The 23,776-nt window shown below is 40.8% G+C and overlaps 1 protein-coding gene across 2 annotated transcripts in view; it reads right to left on the reverse strand.

The window, feature by feature from the left end:
- Positions 1-8,910: 8,910 nt before the first annotated feature.
- LOC124721695 (katanin p60 ATPase-containing subunit A-like 1) overlaps positions 8,911-23,776 on the reverse strand; it is a 202,182-nt gene continuing 187,316 nt past the window's right edge. For both annotated transcript variants that reach the window (XM_047246779.1, XM_047246780.1), the window contains 2 exons: positions 12,033-12,159; positions 8,911-9,120 (listed from right to left, as the gene is read on the reverse strand). In XM_047246779.1, coding sequence (XP_047102735.1) covers positions 8,922-9,120; positions 12,033-12,159 — 326 coding nt within the window. In that variant the 3' untranslated portion in view covers positions 8,911-8,921. The remainder of the gene's footprint in view (positions 9,121-12,032; positions 12,160-23,776) is intronic.

A 23,776-nucleotide genomic window follows, 5' to 3' on the forward strand; every position in this document is an offset into this window, starting at 1 on the left:
GCAGAATGTTAGATTTAATTTGCTTACTGCAGCTACTGCTTTTAGTCATTTCTGATGAACCATTCACCTCCAATAAAGCCCTGACCCTGTTTATCTTGTGTTGTTCTTCTTTGCTCTGTTTTCTACTAAAAATCATTCAGGTGGGAAGGTGGTACCATCAAATGGGGATACTTTGACCAAAATTTTCAATATAAGTGTGATATCAGAACACACAAACAGTTTCCTGAAACTGAATATTGTATATTGGGGGCTAGCCACCTAGCTACTGAGTAATTTACCTAATAATTTTTTCATGTCACTGGTCAAAGTTACCCCATGGTTGGGGGTTCGCTGGGGAGCTTCTGAAAAGTTTGGAAGGTAGGAGACGAGACACTGGCAGAAGTAAAGCTGTGAGGACGGGCCGTGAGTCATGCTTGGGTAGCTCAGTTGGTACAGCAGTTGCCCACGAAAGGCAAAGGTTCCAAGTTTGAGTCTTGGTCCGGCACACCGTTTTAATCTGCCAGGAAGTTTCAACTCAACAGATCTGAGCTGGATTATGATGTTATAGTGCCTGTTCCAGTATTCCAGGTCAGCCAGCATGACAATGGACCATTTTTAATTTCCTTCAAATTTATATTTTGGACCACAGACCTCCTTCCATAGGAAACCCACCAAGCTGTTGTAAATAGCACAAAAGGTCTGAGCTGGATTGTGATGTAATACAGCCAGTGCCAGTATTCCAGTTCTTAGATTATGATGTTGTAGAGCTCGTCCCAGTATGGGCTGGTCGCCATCTTGCATTTTTGAATTAGGATAATGTCCTACTTCAACAGGAAAGATGCTAGCACAGTTGGGCTATGTTTTGAATTGCCCATCAAAATTTGAATTTCCTGCCAAAATTTGAACTTTTGACCACTTTATGGAGGGGCAATTGACCTTTGTCAGGCAAGGGAGGGGTGGGGTTGGGAACATCTGATGACCCATCAAGTGCATCATCGATGACATCATCAGCAACATACTTTGTATAGTACCTCTACTTGTTAACCTACTCATTACTTCTATCAAGTCTTCCCATAGTGCGAGAAAAAAATGGCGGGCCCCACACTTGCCACCACCTAAGCATCTTGATTAACTTTTTGTGCTATAATTTCTGTAAAGTATTTATGATTTGTAGAATATTATTGTCTATTAGCACTCACAATGCACTCAAGTAACACCCTCTGTCTATCACCATCTGTCTATAAGTTTCTTAGCATTACATGTTGGCCCTATAGTTTCCAACATGTTATGATGCACTGATCTCCCAGGTGCATGACATGGTTCAGTCAAGTCCACACTTTTCCACTTGGTGCAGTCTCCTCACTCTAGCTTCTAGATGCTGAGATGAATGTGATTATTTCCATTTTCTTCCTTGACTGTGAGTAGGGGTTTGAGGCACCACAGGAACTGAATCTATAAGAACTGGATTATTTGTGTGTTGTTTTACAGGTTCTGAATATTCATCTTGCACCTCAGATGATTCACCATGTTCTGTTTCATGAAGCCGATATTCTGTGTCATCTTTGACATCTTTATCATCCAACTCATCAGAATCATAAATATCTTCTCGTGCAGACTCTTCTTCTGGTAAACTGTTCAAGTAGTTCAGTAATTCTCTACACATGTGGAAACACCAATGAGCCACAATAATGAGGAGCCCTCAACTTCTGCAGAGCACAACAATATACTGACAGAGAGCAGCAAGAAACACACGTTTGCACTTCCACTACATCAAGTAAAATGGAAAGAAAGATAGGGATGATCAGAAGAATGAAATAAAATAAGCTAAGCAGATGTAAAAATCCATTTTTGCACATGTAGAGATGATAAACGTAAAAAATACTCTGCAGACAACATAACTGGGTGCCAATTTATGATAAAAATGTTTATAGTTATCCACTTTTTGTAATAGGTTTTTGTCTTTTACAGAAGCTATAAACCACCAAATTACATTAAATAAAGGCATACACTATTTATTGAATGTTAAACAATGCTCACCAGTCAGAATGACTGGTACAGACCTTCTAATGGTAAACAGAAAGTGATATTCTAGCTCTCTCTCTCTCTCTCTCTACACACACACACACACACACACACACACACACACACACACACACACACACACACACACTCCGCCCCCCCCCCCCCCCTACACACATACACGCACAGTGTAATGCTTTCAGGGTGTGGACATCATTATTAGCCAGATGTCCAATTCTGCCCTAGAATGAAGAACTCAATCAGTAATAATATTCTTTATGCTGCAAGACTTCTGTACAGAGGTTGATGACAGCATCCCAGTGGTCACCCAGGCAATGGTCACTATTTCAGTATAGCTCCATGCTACATGTCCAGCTCAAAGGAGTGTTTGTGTACTAAAGGCAATGATGCTTGCCTCAGCAGAACACCACAGCTAGCGCCCCAGCTATACTATGTATGGTAGGCACCTATGGCAGCCAGCAGGCTTATGAGGCAATGACTGTGAACAGCAAGTCAGATGCACAGATGCCCAGCACTTGGCCCAGGGCTCTTGATGGTGGCTAGGGTAGCAGATGAAGACACCCTAAAGGAGGTCTTCCCTTGGTAGTCCCAGTTACAGACCCAAAACTATCAGTTCTAGCAGTGGTTCCTACAATGTGGTAGGTGAAGTTGAAGCTGATTTGCCCCACAGAGGCAGCTGACCTAGAGGTGGTGTCAGCTGTTGTTGGACATCCCAGAGCCAATCATAGTATGAATAAAAGTGCTGGTAGGTGCTGAGTAATGAGTATGTATAGTAACTCTGCACAGCTACGGTGTGATAGGGCCCCGTCTCTAGTCATGTAGGTGACCATGAAAGTGTAGAATTGTGTCATGACATGTGGAATTTCAGCCCACCACTGTGGCAGACTGTGGTCTTGCAGCATGCTGTGCCAGCAGAATTCTAGCACCCAGTAACAAGATTTCATATTCAGCTCACCTGCCTGACTCTCAATGGGTTGTGAAGTCTGGACTGTGTTACACAAAACATCTTCCTCTTCAGGAATATTCAGTCCTCTGAATCCCTGGCTTGTTCTAAGCCTGTTAATCATTTAAAATAACCTAACACTGTAGCATCTCTGTCCTCTGACACCATTATTTACAATTTCTACATTGAGCGCCTTCTTTCTTTGTTCACTTGATCACATGGTTTATGGAGGCTGGTAGACCCACAATTGTTCAGCACTCTGGGGCTGACACACTTGATCAGTATGTAATAGACTGGAATTTCGGGTGGACAGTTGGTTCTCTAGCATTCATAGGCAGAGGTTCGGACTGGGATTAAGATGGTGCCCCAGGATTAAATTACAATTACCATGACTCTGTGCTGGTACCTGCTGCAATATTACTGAATCTATTGGAACATCTGTTCCACACTTATGTGCCCCTTTCTGTGCAGCTATATGATCAATGAGTGATGTCAGTATGGAGTGATGTAGAGGATTATCAAGAAAACACAGCAGTAAATTTGTTATGTTCAGAGCCATAGCTCTTGTTATTGTTGCTGGGAGCTGAAAAGTCAGTCCCAAGATGTCACATTTTGTACCATTCAACAGTGGCCCACTGTTCCATAGCTCTAAGCACTCTGTTCCCCTTGAACATCCCTGCTCATAGCAAGTGCTGATAACTCTAATTAGGTCACACACAGATTGTGCCCAGTAGGGTCCTGTGTTTTGGAAATATGCTTGTGCTGTGAGGATGCCTGTGGGCATCTTCTTGCTCCTGTCCCCTTGAGAAACAGCTGTATCTTGCACATCTCTGTGACAATTTGAACCATTGTCACAAAATCACTGCACACCACCCCATTCCAGTAATACAATTTCTCTAATGCTGTACCATGTACCAACTGTGTGGGTTACTTCCTCTCCCAATGTTCCATCTAAATCTACAACCTGAAAACATTAGTAGCTATACCTCACTTACAGTATATTTATAGAGAAAAATAAGCAAACACCATCTCCCACCATTGCAAAACAATAGAAATCCCCAAATTACTATACTAACAAAACACTAGAATCAATTCAGACAACCCAAAAGATATTTGCTGCACGGCTGTTAAAATATCACAAGAATGAAATTCATCCACTAATTGCAACCACCAAATTAACATCTCAGTCAAAATACATACAAATTAAAACAAAACTCATTCATCATGTGCACATAATACATTCAGACACTCTCATTATCATGGTACATGAAGCAATAAAATATAAGCACTGCTGTTCTTGCCACAGATGAGTGAACTGTGCCTGACCAACCACTGTGTCATATATCAACTAATGGCATCATGTGGATGTGGTATGGAGGAGCGGGAGTCAACACACCTAACCCCCAGCCATTGTTGAATAAATATGGTGTCATTATGATGTGGTTGAGTATCTCCTCAGTTACTGGCATCATGAACCTGCGTGTAACCTGTTCCAGTCCTCCCACCAATGAAAAATTTCTGGCAGCATGGGGAATCAAAACCAAGTCCTCTGTATGGTAATCAATCATGCTGACTTCTCAGCTATGGAGCTGGATGTGATACATGATATGAGCTATAAAATGCATCTTATAAAACTATAAGAAAATTTAGTACACTGTCATTTCCTCTATACATTTGCTTAACTGTCTGTCTTAATGTGAAAGCGACTTGTATGCAGATTGCACAGAAGTAATCCACTCCACTTGTGTTACATTCTCCTTCCTACATCTTCCCCTTTTTTGGAAATGACACCAGTAATGGCAGTAAAGAGTCAAGTACACCCTAAGGCAGATGGATATGCCCAATATGGATGTCTCGTGTACTTGGAGGAGGTTGTAGCTTCATGTTCACTAATGAAGTATGGACCTCGGTAATAAGTGAAGAATTTTGTTACCTTTCCCTCTGGGGTGTAATAGCTTGTTAACATACCAGCTGTCCTACATGGTATTCAGGTAACTTAGCATTTCATTACCCCATCCACTGAAGATGTTCTGGGGCCTTTGTATTTGCTCTTTGCACTTCTGTAAGGTTGAGCCAGATAGTAGGGGATTCTATCTTTATTTTATTTCAAAAGGTTTATTTCATTCTCTTGTTATGGTCAAGCATTAGCCAGTAGATACAGCTGCCTGTAATTTTCTCGTCCCATGGTCTGGCAGCAGCAAGTCACCACCGAGGTGGGCAATCTCAATCACGCACCTCCCTCATGTGCTGATGAGGTAATACCACTTAGGCAAAGCTGACCAAGTCATGCTTCGGAACTTTCCATGGTGCTGCTGTGGTTTTCTCGGCTCCTGGCCAATCAGGGTGGAGGAAATCGCATGGCTGCGCTGGAGGTACCCTGCTGCCCATCAGCTGAAAATGCTCTCTGCCACATGCCCTGTGGCTGTGAACATCATCTTCTCTTCCCGGTGCTGCGGCACCGAGGACTTTGTTTCTGTAGCTGCCATGGCATTCAGACTTGTCCGAATGGCAGCCACCACTTTTCTTTAACTTCACCTAAGTTTGCTGCAAATTATGTTTTGCCCACCACTACATCTTGGCTCACCCTCGCCTTCCCAGGCCTGACTCATGTTGTCCATTTGAATTCGCATCTGTTGGTTTTTCTGTCAATAAATGGCCTCATTTCAAGAAAAGGTGTCAGAACAATTTCTTTCAACAAATTCGCCCACCGCCTTAGCCCCTCCTAGCAGAGCCGTTCCTGCACACTTCATTCCATACCTTCTGTAAAGCTCTTGTGGAATTCCATACCTATTCTCCATTCCTCCCTACTTAAGCCTTCACTACCTCAAATAGTGAAGGCATTTTCTGGCCATATACTACCTTACAGTGTGACAGACTTGTACTCTCAGAAACCTTAGAAGAGCCTAAGATCTCCATATCAATCATTGCAAATGATTTACTAGCCTCTGTTAATCTTTGCAGTGGAATATGCTGATGGCTTAATTCAACCCACTGTGCACATGATACATGTACATTCTTACATCTTCTTCAAGTGTCCACTGCCAGTATTGTTTTGCTATATGCTGCTCCATGGTTCTTCGACCCCCATGGCTGGCTAACAAATGATCATGTACCTGTCTCAACATTTCCTTCCACAGTGTGGCTGGAATCACAAGATGGGGGTCCTTGTTTTCTTTTCTTACATAACATTCCACCATGCTGAATGAACTGTAGCTGCATAACTTGCAGTCTTCATCAGATCTTGTGCTTTCTATCACTCTGCAGCTGTGTGACCCACTCACCATAATACACAAACCTTGAGACTGAGGCCGTCTGCGTTCCCTTGTGTTCTGTCTGGTCCATGGATTACCTCAAAATTGAACTCGCTAAGCTTCAGTATCCAGTGCATCAATCTGCTTGATGGATCCTTCAAACTTAATATCCATGTCAACACCACATACCTGTTATTACTTTTAGTATACTACAATGTGAGTAACATCAAAAGTATGTTATGCCACATATGAGGCTTAAGCATTTCCTTTTTTGTTTTAGAGTAAATTCTTTACAATGTATTCAATCAATGTGAGGAATAGGCAACTGCATGCTCTGCTCTGTCCACTTCCTAACTCAATAAACAGCTAAGCAAATTATTGCTTGCATCATATGACAATAGAAATTCATTTTCATAGTTTGAAAAGATCAACACTGTACAAGATCTTAACAATTCTTTTAATTTACTGACTGCATCCCTGCACTCTGATGTACAATGACACATCATTCCTTTTCTCAGTTGGTGAGTAAGTGGGCATGCTACCTCTGCAAATTTCACATTGAACTTTCTATAACAATTCATTAAAACCAAAAACTACTATAGCTCTTCCTCAGAACACAGTGCAGAAAATCTTGCATGGCCCTTACCAACTAGCATCAGTTCAGACCTCTTCATGATTAATCACATGTTTCAATACTCAGTCTTAGATGTGCTGTGCGCAACTGTCAGACACCTTCATTAACAGTAGCACTTGTTCTTCCATATCCTGAGCAAGGTCAGCAACGTCATCCAAATGTACCGTACACGTCCTTGCTTTCAAACCTTGCTAAAATCCATGTGGCAAATGCTGAAATGTGGCTGCCACATTCTTTAATCCAAATGGCATATACCAGTATTGGTAGTTACCCATAGAAACAATAAATGCATTTTTGGCTTGTCTTCCAGTATTGCTTCTAGCTGGTGATAACCACTCTTTAAGTCCATGGTGGGGTCTATCCAAAATTATCCATAGTTTCTGCTACATTTGAGATCAGATAAGCACCTGTAATCATGCGACTACTGAGTTATCTGTAACTAAAACAAAACTGATATGATTTTGAGCTATCCATACACACTCTTTTTTGGGGATGATCACCACAGGTGCTCCACCGGATTGATACTTTCCTCGATAATGCCCGTAACTGCTGATTAATGAATTCTTCAGTAGTTGGGCTAGGCCAGTTTCAGGATAGTCTGCATTTTTGCTAGATTTCCCCCTCATCTACATCATCGTTAATGATGCCATGCAACTCTGACAGATTTTGTCCCCTCCACCATCCTTCTGACATAGGTAAACTGCTATAAGTGCAAAATGGTGCGAAAATCAAAAGGTGGTGGGAAACTCAAAAGAGCCAAATTTTGCTACACAGTTTCCCCCACCCCCTTGACATCACTGTGGAAGTAGGACAGTTCTCCTAAGTGCAAAATAATAGGAAAAAAGATTGTGACTCGTCCATTTGGTTCTGACTGAGACAATACAAAATGGTTTCACAATAATTTATCGATGTCTTTCAGGAGATGACTTTGTGTTTTAGATTGCTTTTATGCCTGATGTGCTTTGTTGAGTTCTTGCATTCACTTCCAAAGTGCTTCTTTTTTCACTCAATTTTCTTTGATGATCTCCCCAAGGTACTTAAATTTGTGTACTTTGTTATCTTTGTATTTTATACAAATTTGTGTTGCATCACCAATTGTACTGGTCATTACTTAAGTTTTCTACAACATATTTTTAAGCTAATATGTTCTGGAATTTCTTGTACTTTATCAATTTTGGTCCTAGTAATGTGTATGTCATTTACATTTGTACTCCACTAGGCACCACGCAGTGTGTGACACCATCATTAGCCAACCTAATGTGTTTTCTTTGGATTTGGTTCATTTTGGTTTATGTACAGATTTGGGTGTTAGCACAGTGCATTTATATACAAACTGCATGGCTGGCTCAATAACTTAACATATATGCATGAAGTTCAACGAGACTGGAACAGCAAAGGGAGGTAATGACAGTGGCACGTAAAATGCCCTCCGCCACACACCTTTGGGTGACTTGCAGAGTATAAATGTAGATGTAGATGTAAATGTAGACATGTAAACTACATGTTTTTGGGGTACTCATCCATTTCACATAAATATTTCTGGTATTTATGATGCTAATATATCATTTATCCCATATCTCTTATATTGTATACCATAGGTTGGTTAGGAACAACAATTTAAAAAAGTTTAGAATATGCAACAATGAAAAATGATTAAGTTAAAAAATAATGTATGAAAAGGGATAAGGAAAAAATATATTATGCATTCTAAAGCTCCTTGGGCTCATTCTGATACCAGAAAACTGCCCATATAAAGTACATAGGACTAACGCTGACAGCCAAACGCTACAATAAGAATTCTTTCTTCTTAATGAGAATGAGGCAAAACAATTTTCATATCTTTGTTCGATTCTATAGAACACACCACAGTAAATCTTAACAAATAGTCTAGACACAATTAGTAAATATTTTGTTTCAAAAAATGAGCAAATCAGTAATAATGGTTAGTGAGTATGGGAAAGATTAGGTTAAGAATACCATACATGGATAATCTTTATTTCAGTCTGAACATGTTAGAAAATTATATCACATGTCATTTTACACTTCATAAAAAATAATCATCACTTCAAGGTCTCTAGCAAGATCCAAATTCTTCCATCCAAACTTCATATTTTGCAATGTCTCCTGCTGATACACTTTCTTTACATCTTGTTAATGCTTCATCAAAATCCTGCACAGTTACTGGTAGATCAACATCTTCTTTCTTGATTTTCTTAATTTCTTCTGGACTCCTGCCACATATTTTATGCCTCATTGCCATAAGGGCAGCATCCCTGAGAAGAGCACACAAAACATGAATAATTACACAAAGGTTTAATTTACTGTTTCAGGATCAAGTGGGGTGGTTTTCTTAGTAACATTTCATGCATTTTATACTGAGCTCTGGAATCTATAACACATTAGAATCCATAACTCAGTACCACAACATAGGTGACCTTCTGCCATTTGTGTTTGAATCCTCAGCATCAATTTGCATCTGAGTCAATACTCAAATGTCTGGTACAACTAAACTGAGCAAGCATTATTTTCTCTGATCTTGCCCGCTTCAAGTTTCTATACCATTCTGACAACAGCAATGATTGTCACTGCAAAGCACAACAGGTAATTAGTACTGGTTCATAAGCATCATGTGTCAGAAATATCAAGTGCTACAGTCTGATGTGACACCAGTTACTGTTTGTTATCACTTATTGTGTTCACTAGAGGCTGTGAGATAGACAGTGATAATTACAACTGTCCAACTGTACCATTTATTGCTATTTCATTGCATGATATACACTGCAATTTTTCACCATTTTAAATCCAATGTTTACTTAACACACAGCTTGTTGAAAAGCTATGATCTCTATCCATTGGCCTGCAATGTCATCTAAGTTGTAACCCATTGAGAATACTTATTATGTGATGAGGAAAAATTCCTTTCACTGTAGATAGAAACTGAAATTGCCAGAGAAATAGTGGAATGTGTTTTTATTTATTTATTCTGATACACATTCCATTTATCCATTATTGTGTGATCACACATGCTTGTGGAATGACTTGAAACTGTTAACTCATTTTGTATGTTTATGTCAATACAGAGTTTAAAATGTAAATTTCAGATATTACCTAAACACAGCCTTTGATTTATAAAATACAGTAACCATCTTTATAACTTACAGGACACAATGTGATTTATAAGATCTAATTAAAGAAGAAAGAGACAATAAAACAGCAAAACACAGGTAGATATGGAAAATGCTCTTACCTGTGTCTGTTAAAGAATTTGTCTAGAGAACAGAAACTTTTTCAAGATGAAATTGCTCCAGCTTACTTTCAAATATTCAGTTACTGCCTTGTAGGGATTTAATATGACTTGGAGGTGAGTTCAAGATTTTTGTGCTAGTGCATTTTACACATTTTTGCACTAGAGAAAATTCTTCAAGTTTTATTGTATGCCACATTTCCTTCTTGTGTTATGACAATGGCAGTACTCATTCATTTATTTCATATTGAGAAGTATTGTGACGCATGAATGGCATGATCAAAAAGAGATTTTGAGAGGTAGTAATTAATATCTCTATTTGCTTCAAAAGATTAGGACATGAAATTTTTAGAGGCAGTCCACACACCACTCTGACAATCTTTCTCTGGATGATAAAGACTTTTTTCAGTATCAGTGAACTGCCGCACAAGATGAGCGACTGGAAGTAACCAAAATAAGCAGATTTTGAGACGTTGATGTCTCAGAGTTGGGAGATTATCCTTTTCAAGATTTGAAGGATGTGATGTTCACAGTTAAACCTGTTATTCATTAGTATGCCTAATTATTTCAAACAATATGCCCACTGTATCTGATGGCTCTCAAGTGCAGTGTTAATTTCTTATGGGCTTTCCTGATTAGAATGGAGGTAAATATAATTGGTTTTGATGAGGTTTATTGTCAGGGAATTTACTGTGAACCAGTTCAGAACATCTGCAAGTAATAATATGGCATTAAACTCTACATCTGTGGATGTTTTATAGTGTATCACAATGCTTGTGGATAAGAAATAGCAGGTGACTGAGGACAGAGTCTTGTAGGGCTCCATAATTTACCATTCCCCATTTGGACTCCAGCCCTCTTACCTACATGTTGATCCCATCTGAAATTATTTTCTCTTGTCTTCATGTAGGTAGGATTTTAGCCTGTGGCTCAATTGTCCTCTGATTCCATACTGGCATCCATAATTCATGCTTCATACTGCGCAGAATTTTTCCTCTTTGAAAGTTAAACAAGGCTGCTTGTTGTCTGTCGGACTTATTAACTCTAATTTGTTATATGATATATGAGAGAATGATGGTTTCATGAAGTAGCTTAAATCATAACAGTGTGCAGTGATTTATTCATATAATGGTCTATTATGTTACAGAGATAAGTGTGACCTGTTGTTATTTATGAAATGAAATTACTGTGTCAACCATTAGCAGTTGGGTCACTGTTACATAAGCTGCCATGCAGCATGACTGACAGTAGTACAGAATATTCAAAGTCTTTCAGTTAATACTATTACTAATATGTTTAACTACTTTATTTAGTATTTTATTAGTGACAGTCTACATTTATAAGCAAGAATATACTGATCATTCATGTAATTTTCTGTGAGTCAACCACTGGCATAAAAACTTGATCATAACAGGGATATTACTAATTGCCTTGTGTAATGCTGAGGTAAACACAGATGGATGCCACTCATAACATGGTATTGTGATCACTGGCCTATTTATTTATGTCTCATGATGTGTGTGTTGTTCAGGTGATCTCCAAGATGCCAGTATGTTCTGGTGCATCATTTAACATAATGAAACAAGAAGCCTGATTTATTAGAGAAGATAACACATTTCTCTTACACTATTTTCTAAGGTGAATCCTGTAATGCTGAATGACATAATATGTATTGGTGTCAATGGATAACTTAGTGCACACACATGGGTGCAGAAAGACATGAGCAATCATGAATCATGAATTGTGTGCTCTCAAGCACTTTTATCTCCCCCAGCACTGTTTCATTTTTCAAGCCATGTCACATCTGTGATATTCACTGGAAAATCATATTTGTCAAGTTGCTTTGGTTATCAGCTTCCCTCATTTAAATGGAAGAAAGATGGTCATAATGTTCTGCCTTATTAGTGTACTTTGATTTTCAACAAATTGTATTTTACTTACCTACATACATTACTTATGTCTGATCCTGTGTAGCCCTTAAGGCTGTCAGCAACTTTGTTAGTATCTAGAGAGGGATCAACATTTACTCCTTCTAGGCATAGTTTCACCAAGGCAGATCTTGTTTCATCTGAAACAACATGAAACATCCTGACATCAGTAATGACAATCTGTGTAAAAAAGGGTCCATTACACAAAGTCTGTGAAAGAGAAATTGGAAAGGAAGAAACTGCCACATACAAATAATATAGGATTTATTCTGTGTAATGAAGGCGAATTAATTCTCATCAGTAACACAGACTGTGTGGATACACCAAACTCTTTACGACATCCACTGTCTCTAAGTCAGCTTACAGAATGTGCTCAAATGACGCAGTGGGTTTAAGATACATAACATAGTCTTCACTTGTCCAGTAGAACAAACTCTGCATATACTCTGTGTAGAGTAATTTGTTTTCAAAATTATTTTATACGCATAACATCCTCAAGATCACTACACAAATCTTGGAAGAGAGCCAACAGCTGGATAATTTACTCCTTCCTGTGCATTGCTAGGTTTGTATAAATGTTAGGAAATGTCATTTTTCACTGATGTATTATATTTATGAAAGATACTGCTGTTTCTGTTTCAACTGCTATTGATTAATGTCAACAAACTTCCTTTCACTGTCATTTCCTGTTGCATTTTTCACTATGAATGTACTATTTTTTGCTCCATTAAAATTTTTCTTTATTGTGGTAATGGAGGATGTCCGTGAAGAACTGTGACACGTGCTCCAACTGCCAGTATTGGTGTGGCGTACACGTGGTATTATTGTACTGAAATACGTGAGCTAGGGGCTTGTGGTTGGTGAAAATTACAAAGGGATGAGCTTCTACTGATAGGCGGAAGAATTTTACTGCCTTGAACAACGCAAGCAACTCACGATCCTTAGCACTCCATGTGTGTTGCCATTCTGAAAGCTTCCATGAGAAGAAACTGAGCATCTGCCAGCTGCTGCCAATGCACTGTTGAAGCACTGCACCTATAGCTGTCTGGCTAGCATTCATGACCACAGCCAGTTGAGCGTCGTGCACCAGGTGAGAGAGCAGTGTCACCTTCGTTTGGAGTTAATAGATCCTCTCTCCATTGCATACTACCAGTTAACAAGGGTCTCTCCCTTCAAGGTAGGAAAAAATGGTTCAAATGGCTCTGAGCACTATGGGACTTAACATCTGTGGTCATCAGTCCCCTAGAACTTAGAACTACTTAAACCTAACTAACCTAAGGACATCACATACATCCATGCCCGAGGTAGGATTTGAACTTGCGACCGTAGCGGTCACGCAGTTCCAGACTGAAGTGCCTAGAACCGCACTGCCACACTGGCCGGCTTCAAGGTAGGACCACGTAGCACCACAGTCAGAGGTTCCAGCAATGTGGTGGCATTAGGCAGATGGCACCGATAAAAATTTATCATGTCAAGATAGTGGCGTAAGCCTTTGTGTGTCTGTGGGCGCGCCTTGTTCAACATCCCCTGCATCTTACCCAGTAGTGGCTCTGAGTAAATGCCCTTGAAACTCAATTTCTGTGACCCCAAACATAATTTTTGAGGGATTAATGACTATGCCGGCTTCGCTCAGCCACTGAAAGATGGTCGTTATGTGGCAGTGATGGCATTCAGATGGCTTTGAATAGATGAGGATATCAGTGAGGTACATAAAATACCACAAATATGCCTCGTAAAATGCCATCCAGTAAATGCTGCTATGTCTGGGCAATATTCTGTAGACCGTATGACAAGTATAAGCTTTCAAAAAGAATGAAGGGCATTATAATTACTGTTTTCTGAATGTCTTCAGGTGCCACAGGGATCTGCATGAACACCTTCGTGCAGTTAATTTTGCTAAGTATAACAGAGCCCACCAAGGCGTGGCTACAATTCTATAGGCGTGGTTTGAGGTATCGGGCTGGCACCGTTTGTGCATTTAAGGTAGGTAGTCTCCTCATGGGCATGGCACGGCCGACTTCCTTCCCCGTCCTTCCCTAATCCGATGAGACCGATGACCTCGCTGTCTGGTCTCCTTCCCCAAAACCAACCAACCAACGAATCTCCTCATGGGCACCAAAAATTATCTTTCTTTGGCACAAATTGCAAGGCAGAGGACCATTGGCTACATGGTGGACGAACAATGCACTGTCACAACACGGCCTCAAACTCAGCCTTTACTACAGCAAGTCACTCGGGTGCAAGTTGATGTGGACAGCATGAGGTTGGTGGTCCACATGTAGTCATAATGTGGTGGACTGCTGAATGTTCAACATGCCTCAGTGCACAAGGCAGACAAGTGCGCTCTGGAAATTTGTCCAGTATATCTGCATATGGTCTGGGGAACTTCACTAGTTTAACACTGAACGAGGCAGCCAGCTGTTACTGTCCCTCTATTTTCAAATTTGTTGTCAAATCAGAGGGGCACTTGTAATGTCAGCTAATATGTTGTTGTGACCAAGGAAATTCGCACCCAGGATTGGTTTGTTGACATCAGCCACAACAAACTTACAAGGAAAGGTGCGACACAGTCCAGGATCCAAATTTCTGTGAGAAGTGCTGTACATTTTTATTGTTGAGTTGTTTGCCACCATAAGAGATTGTCTAGGCCTTCCAGCAAGCTCTTAGCATAAATCAAGGGGAAAGAGACAGATTGGAACCCATGCAGATGAGGTACTTCACGCTGCTAGGCCATTCCATTTTGAGGAGATGCCTGGATATTGCACTGCAGCTGGGTGAACCTAGGCCCATTTACAGCTGGCATTTGGGTGCAAGCAGGGAGGCCGACACTTTGTCGCTTTATAGCTAAAGCAGGAATGATACCAGCAGTGCCCACTCAGCTGATGCTCTAATGTTGTCGGCTTACCACCAGAATGGCTGGTAACACGTTGATGGTGGTGGGAGCCAGATCGGTGGTATTGAAATCTGTGCCACTATGGGGACTGCTGCTCTCTGTTTGTGAGTGTGCCAACTGGTCGACCTGTGTACTGCCACCTTTGCGGCCAGGTCTCGAACTAGGTAGGGCAGGTTGGCATCTGTACTGGTAACTACGGGAGACACATATCACCACAAAGCCAAATTTGCAGGCACGGCGACAGCATTGTAGGCTGCCACGGCGGTGGTATTGGGTGTTGTTGCCGGTGCGTCACACACCCTATCAGCCAAGTCCATGACAGTGTCCAGCTGCATTTCTGTTTGTGCAGCAATGGCTGCTTGCACTTGTGCTGGAAGGCTGCGCATCCAGACAGCACGCAATAGCAAGTCTAGGACCATGTCGGACTGTGCGAGGCTCTGAAAATGGCGCAGGAACTGCGAAGGCCTCCTGTCATTGCACATTGAAATAAGCAGTTCTCATAATATGCAAAGATCAGCACATTCCTCAAACTGGGGAACTATCAAGAATGGGGTTCCACAAGGGTCAGTCTTGGGTCTGTTGTTGTTCTTAATATATATTAATAACTTGCCATTCTGTATTCATGAAGAGGCAAAGTTAGTTCTCTTTGCTGATGATACAAGTATAGTAATCACACCTGACAAACAAGAATTAACTGATGAAATTGTGAATAATGTCTTTCAGAAAATTACTAAGTGGTTCCCTGTAAACGGACTCTCACTGAATTTTGATAAGCCACAGTAGATACACTTCCGTACAGTAAATGGTATGACGCCATTAATAAATATAGACCTTAATCAGAAGCATATAGCTAAGGTAGAATATTGAAAATTTTTAGGTGTGTCCATTGATGTGAGATTAAATTGGAAGAAACACATTGATGATCTGCTGAAACGTTTGAGTTCAGCTACTTATGCAATAAGGGTCATTACAAATTTTGGTGATAAACATCTTAGTAAATTAGCTTACTACGCCTATTTTCACTCATTGCTTGCATATGGCATCATATTTTGGGGTAATTCATCACTGAGGAATAAAATATTTATTGCACAAAAGCGTGTAGTCAGAATAACAGCTGGAGTCCACCAAAGATCATCCTGCAGACATTTCTTTAAGGATCTAGAGATATTCACAGTAGCTTCTCAGTATATATACTCTCTTATGAAATTTGTTATTAACAACCAAACCCAATTGAAAAGTAATAGTAGTGTGCATAACTGCAATACTAGGAGATAGGATGATTTTCATTATTCAATATTAAATTTAATTTTGGCACAGAAAGGGGTGAATTATACTGCCACTAAAGTCTTTGGTCACTTACCAAATAGTATCAAAAGTCTGACAGATAACCAACAAGTATTTAAGAAGAAATTAAAAGAATTTCTGAATGTCAACTCCTTCTACTCCATAGAGGAATTTTTAGATATAAATTAAGAAAAAAAAGAAAAAACCAAACAAAAAAATTATTAAAAAAATTAAAAAAAACAAAAAATAAAAAAGTTGTTATATTAACTTAATTATGTTGTTAAATTAACTTAATTATGTCATGTATTGGAAAATTTGACTCGTTCCACATCATTACGAAATATCGTATTCATGATCCAAGGAACTAGTATTAATCTAATCTAATCTAATCTCTCCTGTTGTCGCAGCAAATGATTCACCTGTTGTTCCCGCAGTGATGCAATTCACCTCTGTTAGTCACTTATATGAAGACTATGGCGGCGTGGTGGTGATATCCCACACTTTGGCTGCATAGTCTTGATCTAGCTGGCTCATGACATGTCCAAATTTGGCGAGGTCACAGGTGATGTGGCTCATGAAAACTGCCTCCACTTGGCTGAACCACATGATTGGGCCACGGGGCCAAATGGAGGGCAGCCTAACCAAAACACACATCCTGTGCTTTCTGCCACTCCCGTAAACTTGTTCTCCAGTCTCTGGTTGCGCACTGGCAGCCCAAGTATTGTCTGTTGTACACTGTCTATTGTCTTTTGCAGTTCTTCCAAAGCTGTCACCTTGCTTTAGCGCCTAGTTCACGAAGTTTTGTTCGTGAACTCACTCTTCATACGCGAGGACGAAAGCGTTAGATCACTTGTGGTTCTGCATCACTCACACTGATGAAAATTCATCACCGCGTATTTAGCGTAGCGATCGTGTTGGGGTCACCAGTGAAGCGGGAACGTGTGGGTATCGCCGCTTACATATCAGTTGTAGAGTAATCCGACTTTACTGACACCCACGCACTTTGTTCGACGGTGTGGTAACAGGAAATTGATAAGTACACTTTCCGAAAATTATTTTGCCAAATGAGTAAATGAACAAGTGACAAAAATGAAATTGATTCGCAATGTCCATTAACCGTCGATCGCGATAATTGTCTTTGCATAACAGTTCCGCTCGAACACCGACCCCAGACGGTGTACCCTCCTCGGTGACGAGCGTGTCGTCTGGTTGTGTGAGGGCAGGAGAACAGTGGAAGCATGTCCGGAACAAAACTAATCTTTTTCTCGTGATCGTGGGGGTGCTGTGTGTTTCGCAGACATGATGAAGCAAAGGGAGAGTGAAAAACAAAGATCCGTATGAGTCTGTGGGGAGCTCGCGTTAAGCTCGGCCCTCCTGATCCGCGGACTGAAATTACAGAATCTCGAAATTCGCGTCTTTACTATACGACAGCTCAGTTCGCACTGCCGTTGCTTCTTCTGCTGACTCGCATGTGTGCCTGCCACGTGGGACCGTCGTGACAGCTCTGGTCCTTTCACGCATTTTTGCGGCACCGCTTCCACAGACGCAACTGGAGCGATATTAGTTTGTTTTATTCACAGTGCATAGTTTAATTTTTGTTCCCACGTATTTCTTCGAAAAAGTGAATTGTACCTTTGTATTTTACTTTCTAGACTAGTGTTTACTATCTTAAGGTTTTTTGTATAAGTCTTAGTGCATTATCTTTGTGGGAGCCAACATTCTAGTGCAGTTTTGCCCCGTCATAAGCACTACAGTTATGTGATTCAATTTGGATCTCGTGAACACTGGAGACAGTTCTCGCATAGTCAGTGTCTGGTAGTCTCAGCAGAGCGATGTGTGTGTAGTGGGAGGGGGGGGGGGGTTGAAATTAACATTAGGGGGACTTCCGGTAACATGACCTCGATTCTCTGCCATGACATTTGGAGCACTGCAAAATTATCAGTACATCATCTCGCTTTCTTATCGAGTGATTTAATGTCTTCCGTATTTGATTTCGTTTCGCAGTAAACAGAAGTGGGTTTCATCGCATTGTGTTCCTGATATATGACTTCCTGTGTGTATTGCACTCTTTGAACTGCACTGTGAATAAGCTGATTGTATTCTGCTCGATTTTTGCTTGCATCTGTATTGATTGTTGGAGTAAATAATTCCATATTTGTTTTCGTTTCATATAAAACAGAAATTGGTTTTGCTGCATAGTGTTCTGTTGACATTTGTTCCTGCCTACGAATACGAATGTGAACTGCCCAGTTTAAGTGCATTTTAAGTATATTTCTCATATCCTACTTTATTTTAGTTCACATCCATTCTTCAACTTTCTCCCATTTCACCCAGTGACTTACTAATATTTTTCCCACAGTTGACCATACATTTACTATTTAAATTTACGAAAATCATCATATGTTGTCTTACACACTTTCCTCAAAGTTATATATTTTTTGATTACAGTTCTTTATAAATCTATCCTCACTATTTATTGAATTGTTGAGGAATGAAGATAATACTGTTTTAGAAGTTTTTGTTGGTGTGATATACCCGAAAAATGCAGGCATGTTCAACGCCACTAGAGTTTCTCACATTCATATCGTGTATCACTTTTCTTCTTCCTTGCTTTACACACTGCACAACTTCTGGGGGGTGTTTTCTTGATGGGATTGGGGAGAATAAACCAAACAAAACCTGAAAGTGTTTGCTTAAAACTCGTAAAATATCGAAAGAAATCGTGTGTGGTACTCACCACCAAACAGACCGATTTCTAAACTTTCCAATGGTATATTACGTTCATGCCATCTAGTAACAGCGAAGAAGAAACACTAAGGAGGCGCTATAGCTGCTCGGTCCGTCTCACAGCTAGCAATGTAATGACGGACTTGAAACCTGTGGCTGGCTGTGAGACAGCTGTATAAGCTGTATAATCCAATGGGTTTATGGGGACCTCCATTTAGCAGCTTTTGACAGTAATGTTATTCAACTTTATTACATCTTTTCACGCAATGTGTATGTATTTCTGCATTGAACTGTGTTGCTTCTTGCCACTGACCAGGAAAGTACTTGGGCTCGAACAAACACAAATACACCAAAATCGTGTGAGAAATAATGTAAAGGTCTCTTATTGCACTAGTGATACTCCCGCATCTGCAAAACTCTGCAGTCGTCCGTTAGAGGCACTGCGTATGCCATGCCGCATTGCACTCTGACCTGCCGGTACGCCAGTCGGGACCACTAGGGACGGTGCAGCGTGCCTCTGAAGTTGCGTTTTGTGACATTATTTGTGTATTGAAGCGTCAGATGGGTCGGCGATTGATAATCAATCCTGCTAATGTATTGCGATTGGTTGAGAAGAAGTTACGAAGAACCCTTCTTCGCGAAGATGATATTGGTGTAGAAGACGAATCATTCGCATGTTTTCTGGTGTCTATTATAGCGCAGAAATATGAGCATAAGTTAGAAACAGATACTGTTGTTACACTAACACATAATGATGATGATAGGGATGATAATGACGAACAACTCATTGCAAACGGTAGTGCTACGGCAAGTGCGGGAAGAGGCGATGGAAGCAGTGACAGTGAATACCAACCGTCTCCTAAGAAGAAGGTTAAAGTTGCAAGTATCATCACGGCGTTTGATGACAACACACTCGAGAACATGTACGATGATTATTACGTAAGAGGTTTCGACACATACGACAAGCTTCTGAAAAGATATCCTAAACTGAAGTCTAAAAGCAATATTAAAAACATACTGGATTACGTGGCAAAGAAAAGAGAAGGAAATACAGTTTTCAAAGGAAATCGTACACTGCTGTTCAAGACCATCAAGGAGCGTGTAATGGCGAAATTCGATGAAGCGCGAGAATGCGGTTCCACCGTTCATTATTGGCATTTACAACATTGGGCATTGGACGTAGCCAGAAATCTCGGGTGTACAAACTTTACAGCTTCACTAGGATTTATTACTAATTTGAAGAAGGAGTATAGGATAACATCACGCCGTATCACTATGCTCCAAGCACAAAAAGATAAGGATGACGAAGAAGAGCTGATTGAAAGAGCTCAAACGTTTGTTGCTGACGTCAATGAGCATGTCACGAGAGAAAACATCGATATTAGTTCTGTATGGAACTGTGATCAGTCAGTTCAACTATGAACTTTCTTGTGACAGAACACTATCCACGAAAGGGGAGAGAAACACTGTCGCGGTGTTGCAATCAGTTAACTGTGCAACACATACACAGCTGGCCACCGTAAATGCAACACCAAGAAAGACAAGAGGTAGCACAACAAAATTTATTTTGTAGATAACATGTTGACCAAGTATCAAATGATTACGTTTACAGACGTCTGTGACATGTGGTTCCTGCCAGAATCAGTAGCCAGAGTAGCCGCCATTGTTGGAGATCACCGCTGCCACACGTCTCGGCATTGAGTCAAAGAGACGTTGGATGTGTTCCTGGGGTACAGCAGCCCAAGCAGCTTCCACACGTTGCCAAAGATCATCTGGTGTGGCAGCTAGGGATGTAATCTGGGTCACTCGTTGAGCAACCATGGACCACATGTTTTCTATCGGCGAAAGATCCGGAGAGCGAGCCGGCCAGGGAAGCACTTCAATCTGGTTATTGACGAAGAACCTTTGGACAATGCGTGCCACGTGTGGTCGCGCATTATCCTGTTGAAATACGGCTGTGGCCGAGCCCTGAAGGTAAGGAAGGACAACTGGCTCCAGCACCTCGGATATGTAGCGCCGACTATTTAAAGTACCGGCAATGCGTACTAGAGGCGTGCGAGAGTAATATCCAATACCGCCCCATACCATAATACCCGGTGCAAGACCAGTGTGGCGGTGCATAATGCAGCTGTCCAGCATCCTCTCTCCACGGTGTCTCCACACTGGAATTCGACCATCGTGGTGCTGCAGACAGAAGCGTGCCTCGTCAGTAAAGACAACGTCATTCCATTCTGCCGTCCACATCACACCATTGGCGACGGAGACGTCTGTGGTTCTGCGTCAATGGTAGACGAAGCAATGGACGTCTTGCGGACAGACCACTCTGCTGTAAACGGCGTCGAATGGTACACGCAGACACTGGATGATGCGTTACAGACGCAATGTGCTGTACTATGGTTCGGGATGTCACTGAGCTATCCGTCACTGCCATGCGCACAGTTTGCCTATCAGCACGTGCAGTGGTGCACCGAGGTGAATGCGATCGACCACGTTGGTCCGTCGTACCCTCCTGCACCCAACGGTCACATATCCGCATTACAGTTGTTTGGTTTCGTCCAACATGACTAGTGATTTCTCTGTATGATAATCCACAATCTCGGTAAGCCACTATCCTTCATCTGTCGAACTCGGATACTTGATCAAACGATGTTCGCTGTTGTCTACGAGGCATAACTGATCGTCTTGTGAAACAACCACAAGGTAAACACACGTGCCGAACGTACACTCGTCGAAATCGCCAAGCCTTAAATGGCGCTATGAGGTGGCGCCACAGGCGCGCGCGATGTGTGTCTGCGCTGAAATTCTAATCAGTTGCATATCTCATCACTGCAAACCCACGGTGTAAATTTCACTTGATTTGGATGCTTCCTTCAGGGTGTTGCATTTACGGTGGCCAGCAGTGTAGTTACACGAGCGATGTTGCTATATCAATGGACGATTCCACGAATCCAGTGGAAAGTTTGGACCCCGCGTGTCAAGGGAAATAGAAACGCGGTGCCCTCCAAATGTCGTCGTCGATGCAAGTGTGACTGGGAAGATGACGAAACAACATCTGAAGACGTTTTTTCTGTCAGTTTTGAATCCACATTTGTCGAGAAAGTCATTAGTACTTTGTGACTCCTGGTCTGGACATAAGGATGAACGAGTACTACTGGAAGCATCTGGTGGAAAACATGTAGATTTAAAAATCATTCCGCCTAAAACTACAAAATATGCACAACCTCTGGATGTGTATTTCTTCAGGCAATATAAAATATATGCCAAGAGAATGAAAAAGACTTCATTAAACTACGCTCCAGTAATATGCAGCCGAAATTGCACGACAGGTTATCATGAATATGCATTCTGTCATTTACAATCAGTTATCTGCGGGAGTGTACAAACCAATGTTTCGTTACGCGTGGCAGAACGCTGGCTACGATATTGGTGAATCATCCAACAACTTCAAAAGTGTCATTGACGTGGCATTCAACACTGATATAGAATGTGCAAATACGCCATGCGATCAACTTGCATTTCTTCACTGTGCGTTTTGCAGTCATTCGTATTGCTCGGAGCATTTTAATGACATTCCGCATTTACATTTATAGTTAAGATTGCTGCATTGCGTATGGCGTCTACAATTACATCTACAGTGATATCTAGAGCATGACTGCAGAGTTTTGCAGAAAAACGACACCCACCAGCACATTCAGAGGAACATAATGGTCCTGTAACCAAATGTTCATACAGATCTGTTTGTTCGAGCCCAAGTACTTTACTGGTTAGTATGTTTTGTAATATTAGTGACAGAGTTCTTAGTTATTGTGCCATATATTATAACTAGAAAAATTATTCTACGTCGAAGTACATATTTGTACATCGGATTGTGTGCTATAGTTTGAAAACACTTTCACTGAACTGAATACTACTGCATCTAGCAAACTCTAGTTATAGAGGATTCACTAGTAGATCCAATTATGAAAGCTTGTGTGTGTGTGTGTGTGTGTGTGTGTATGTGTGTGTGTGTGTGTGTGTGTGTGTGTGTGTGTTATTTCCTATCAAATTTTCACTGGTGTGGAAGGATGATTGTAGTGCATTGTATTGTCAGTAGTCCCTGTTACGGGTGTCCGTTACTACGTCCACAAAGGATACTTAATGGCAAGAAGCAACACTTTACAAAGCAGAAATACATACTTACTTCATGACCAGATGTAATAAAGCTGACTACCAATTATGTCAAAAGCTGGTAACATGGAGTATTCCATTAAATGTGAGAAAGTATAAAAATGGATGCAATCTAAAGTAAAGCAGAATACTAGCAACAAACTTGTAATACCTTTAAACTGAGCAGTGCACACACAGATTAGTAAGCACGAACAAATTTACATGAGTACATACTACACTATCCAATGAAACAGTTTCTATTTTAGTCCTACATGAAACAAAAATAAACATGAAATCAAATACTCCACATAATATTATGGATGCATGCAAAAATAAAGAAGAATATGAGCACATATTCACAATGCAATTCAAAGAGTGAAATATACACAAGAAGTATAATCAGGAACACAGTGTGATGAAATCATCCTCTCTGTATTGTCATGTCAGATGATTTTTTTTAGATTTTGCCATATGCTAAGGTACAATCATTAACACGTGTAATGTATCACGAAGCAAATACCGTCCGCACTGGCGGAATGTTACGTGATACCACGTTCTTATACGTTTGTGACTATTACAGCGCCATCTATCACACAGCGAAAAAAGTGGTCCAACTAAAATATTCATATTTCTTTATGTACTACACGAATACGTAATAAACATGGGGGTTCCTATTAAAAAAAAAAAAAACGCCGTTGATATCCGTT

Source organism: Schistocerca piceifrons, chromosome X (genome assembly GCF_021461385.2).
Source record: "Schistocerca piceifrons isolate TAMUIC-IGC-003096 chromosome X, iqSchPice1.1, whole genome shotgun sequence".
Taxonomy (NCBI): domain Eukaryota; kingdom Metazoa; phylum Arthropoda; class Insecta; order Orthoptera; family Acrididae; genus Schistocerca; species Schistocerca piceifrons.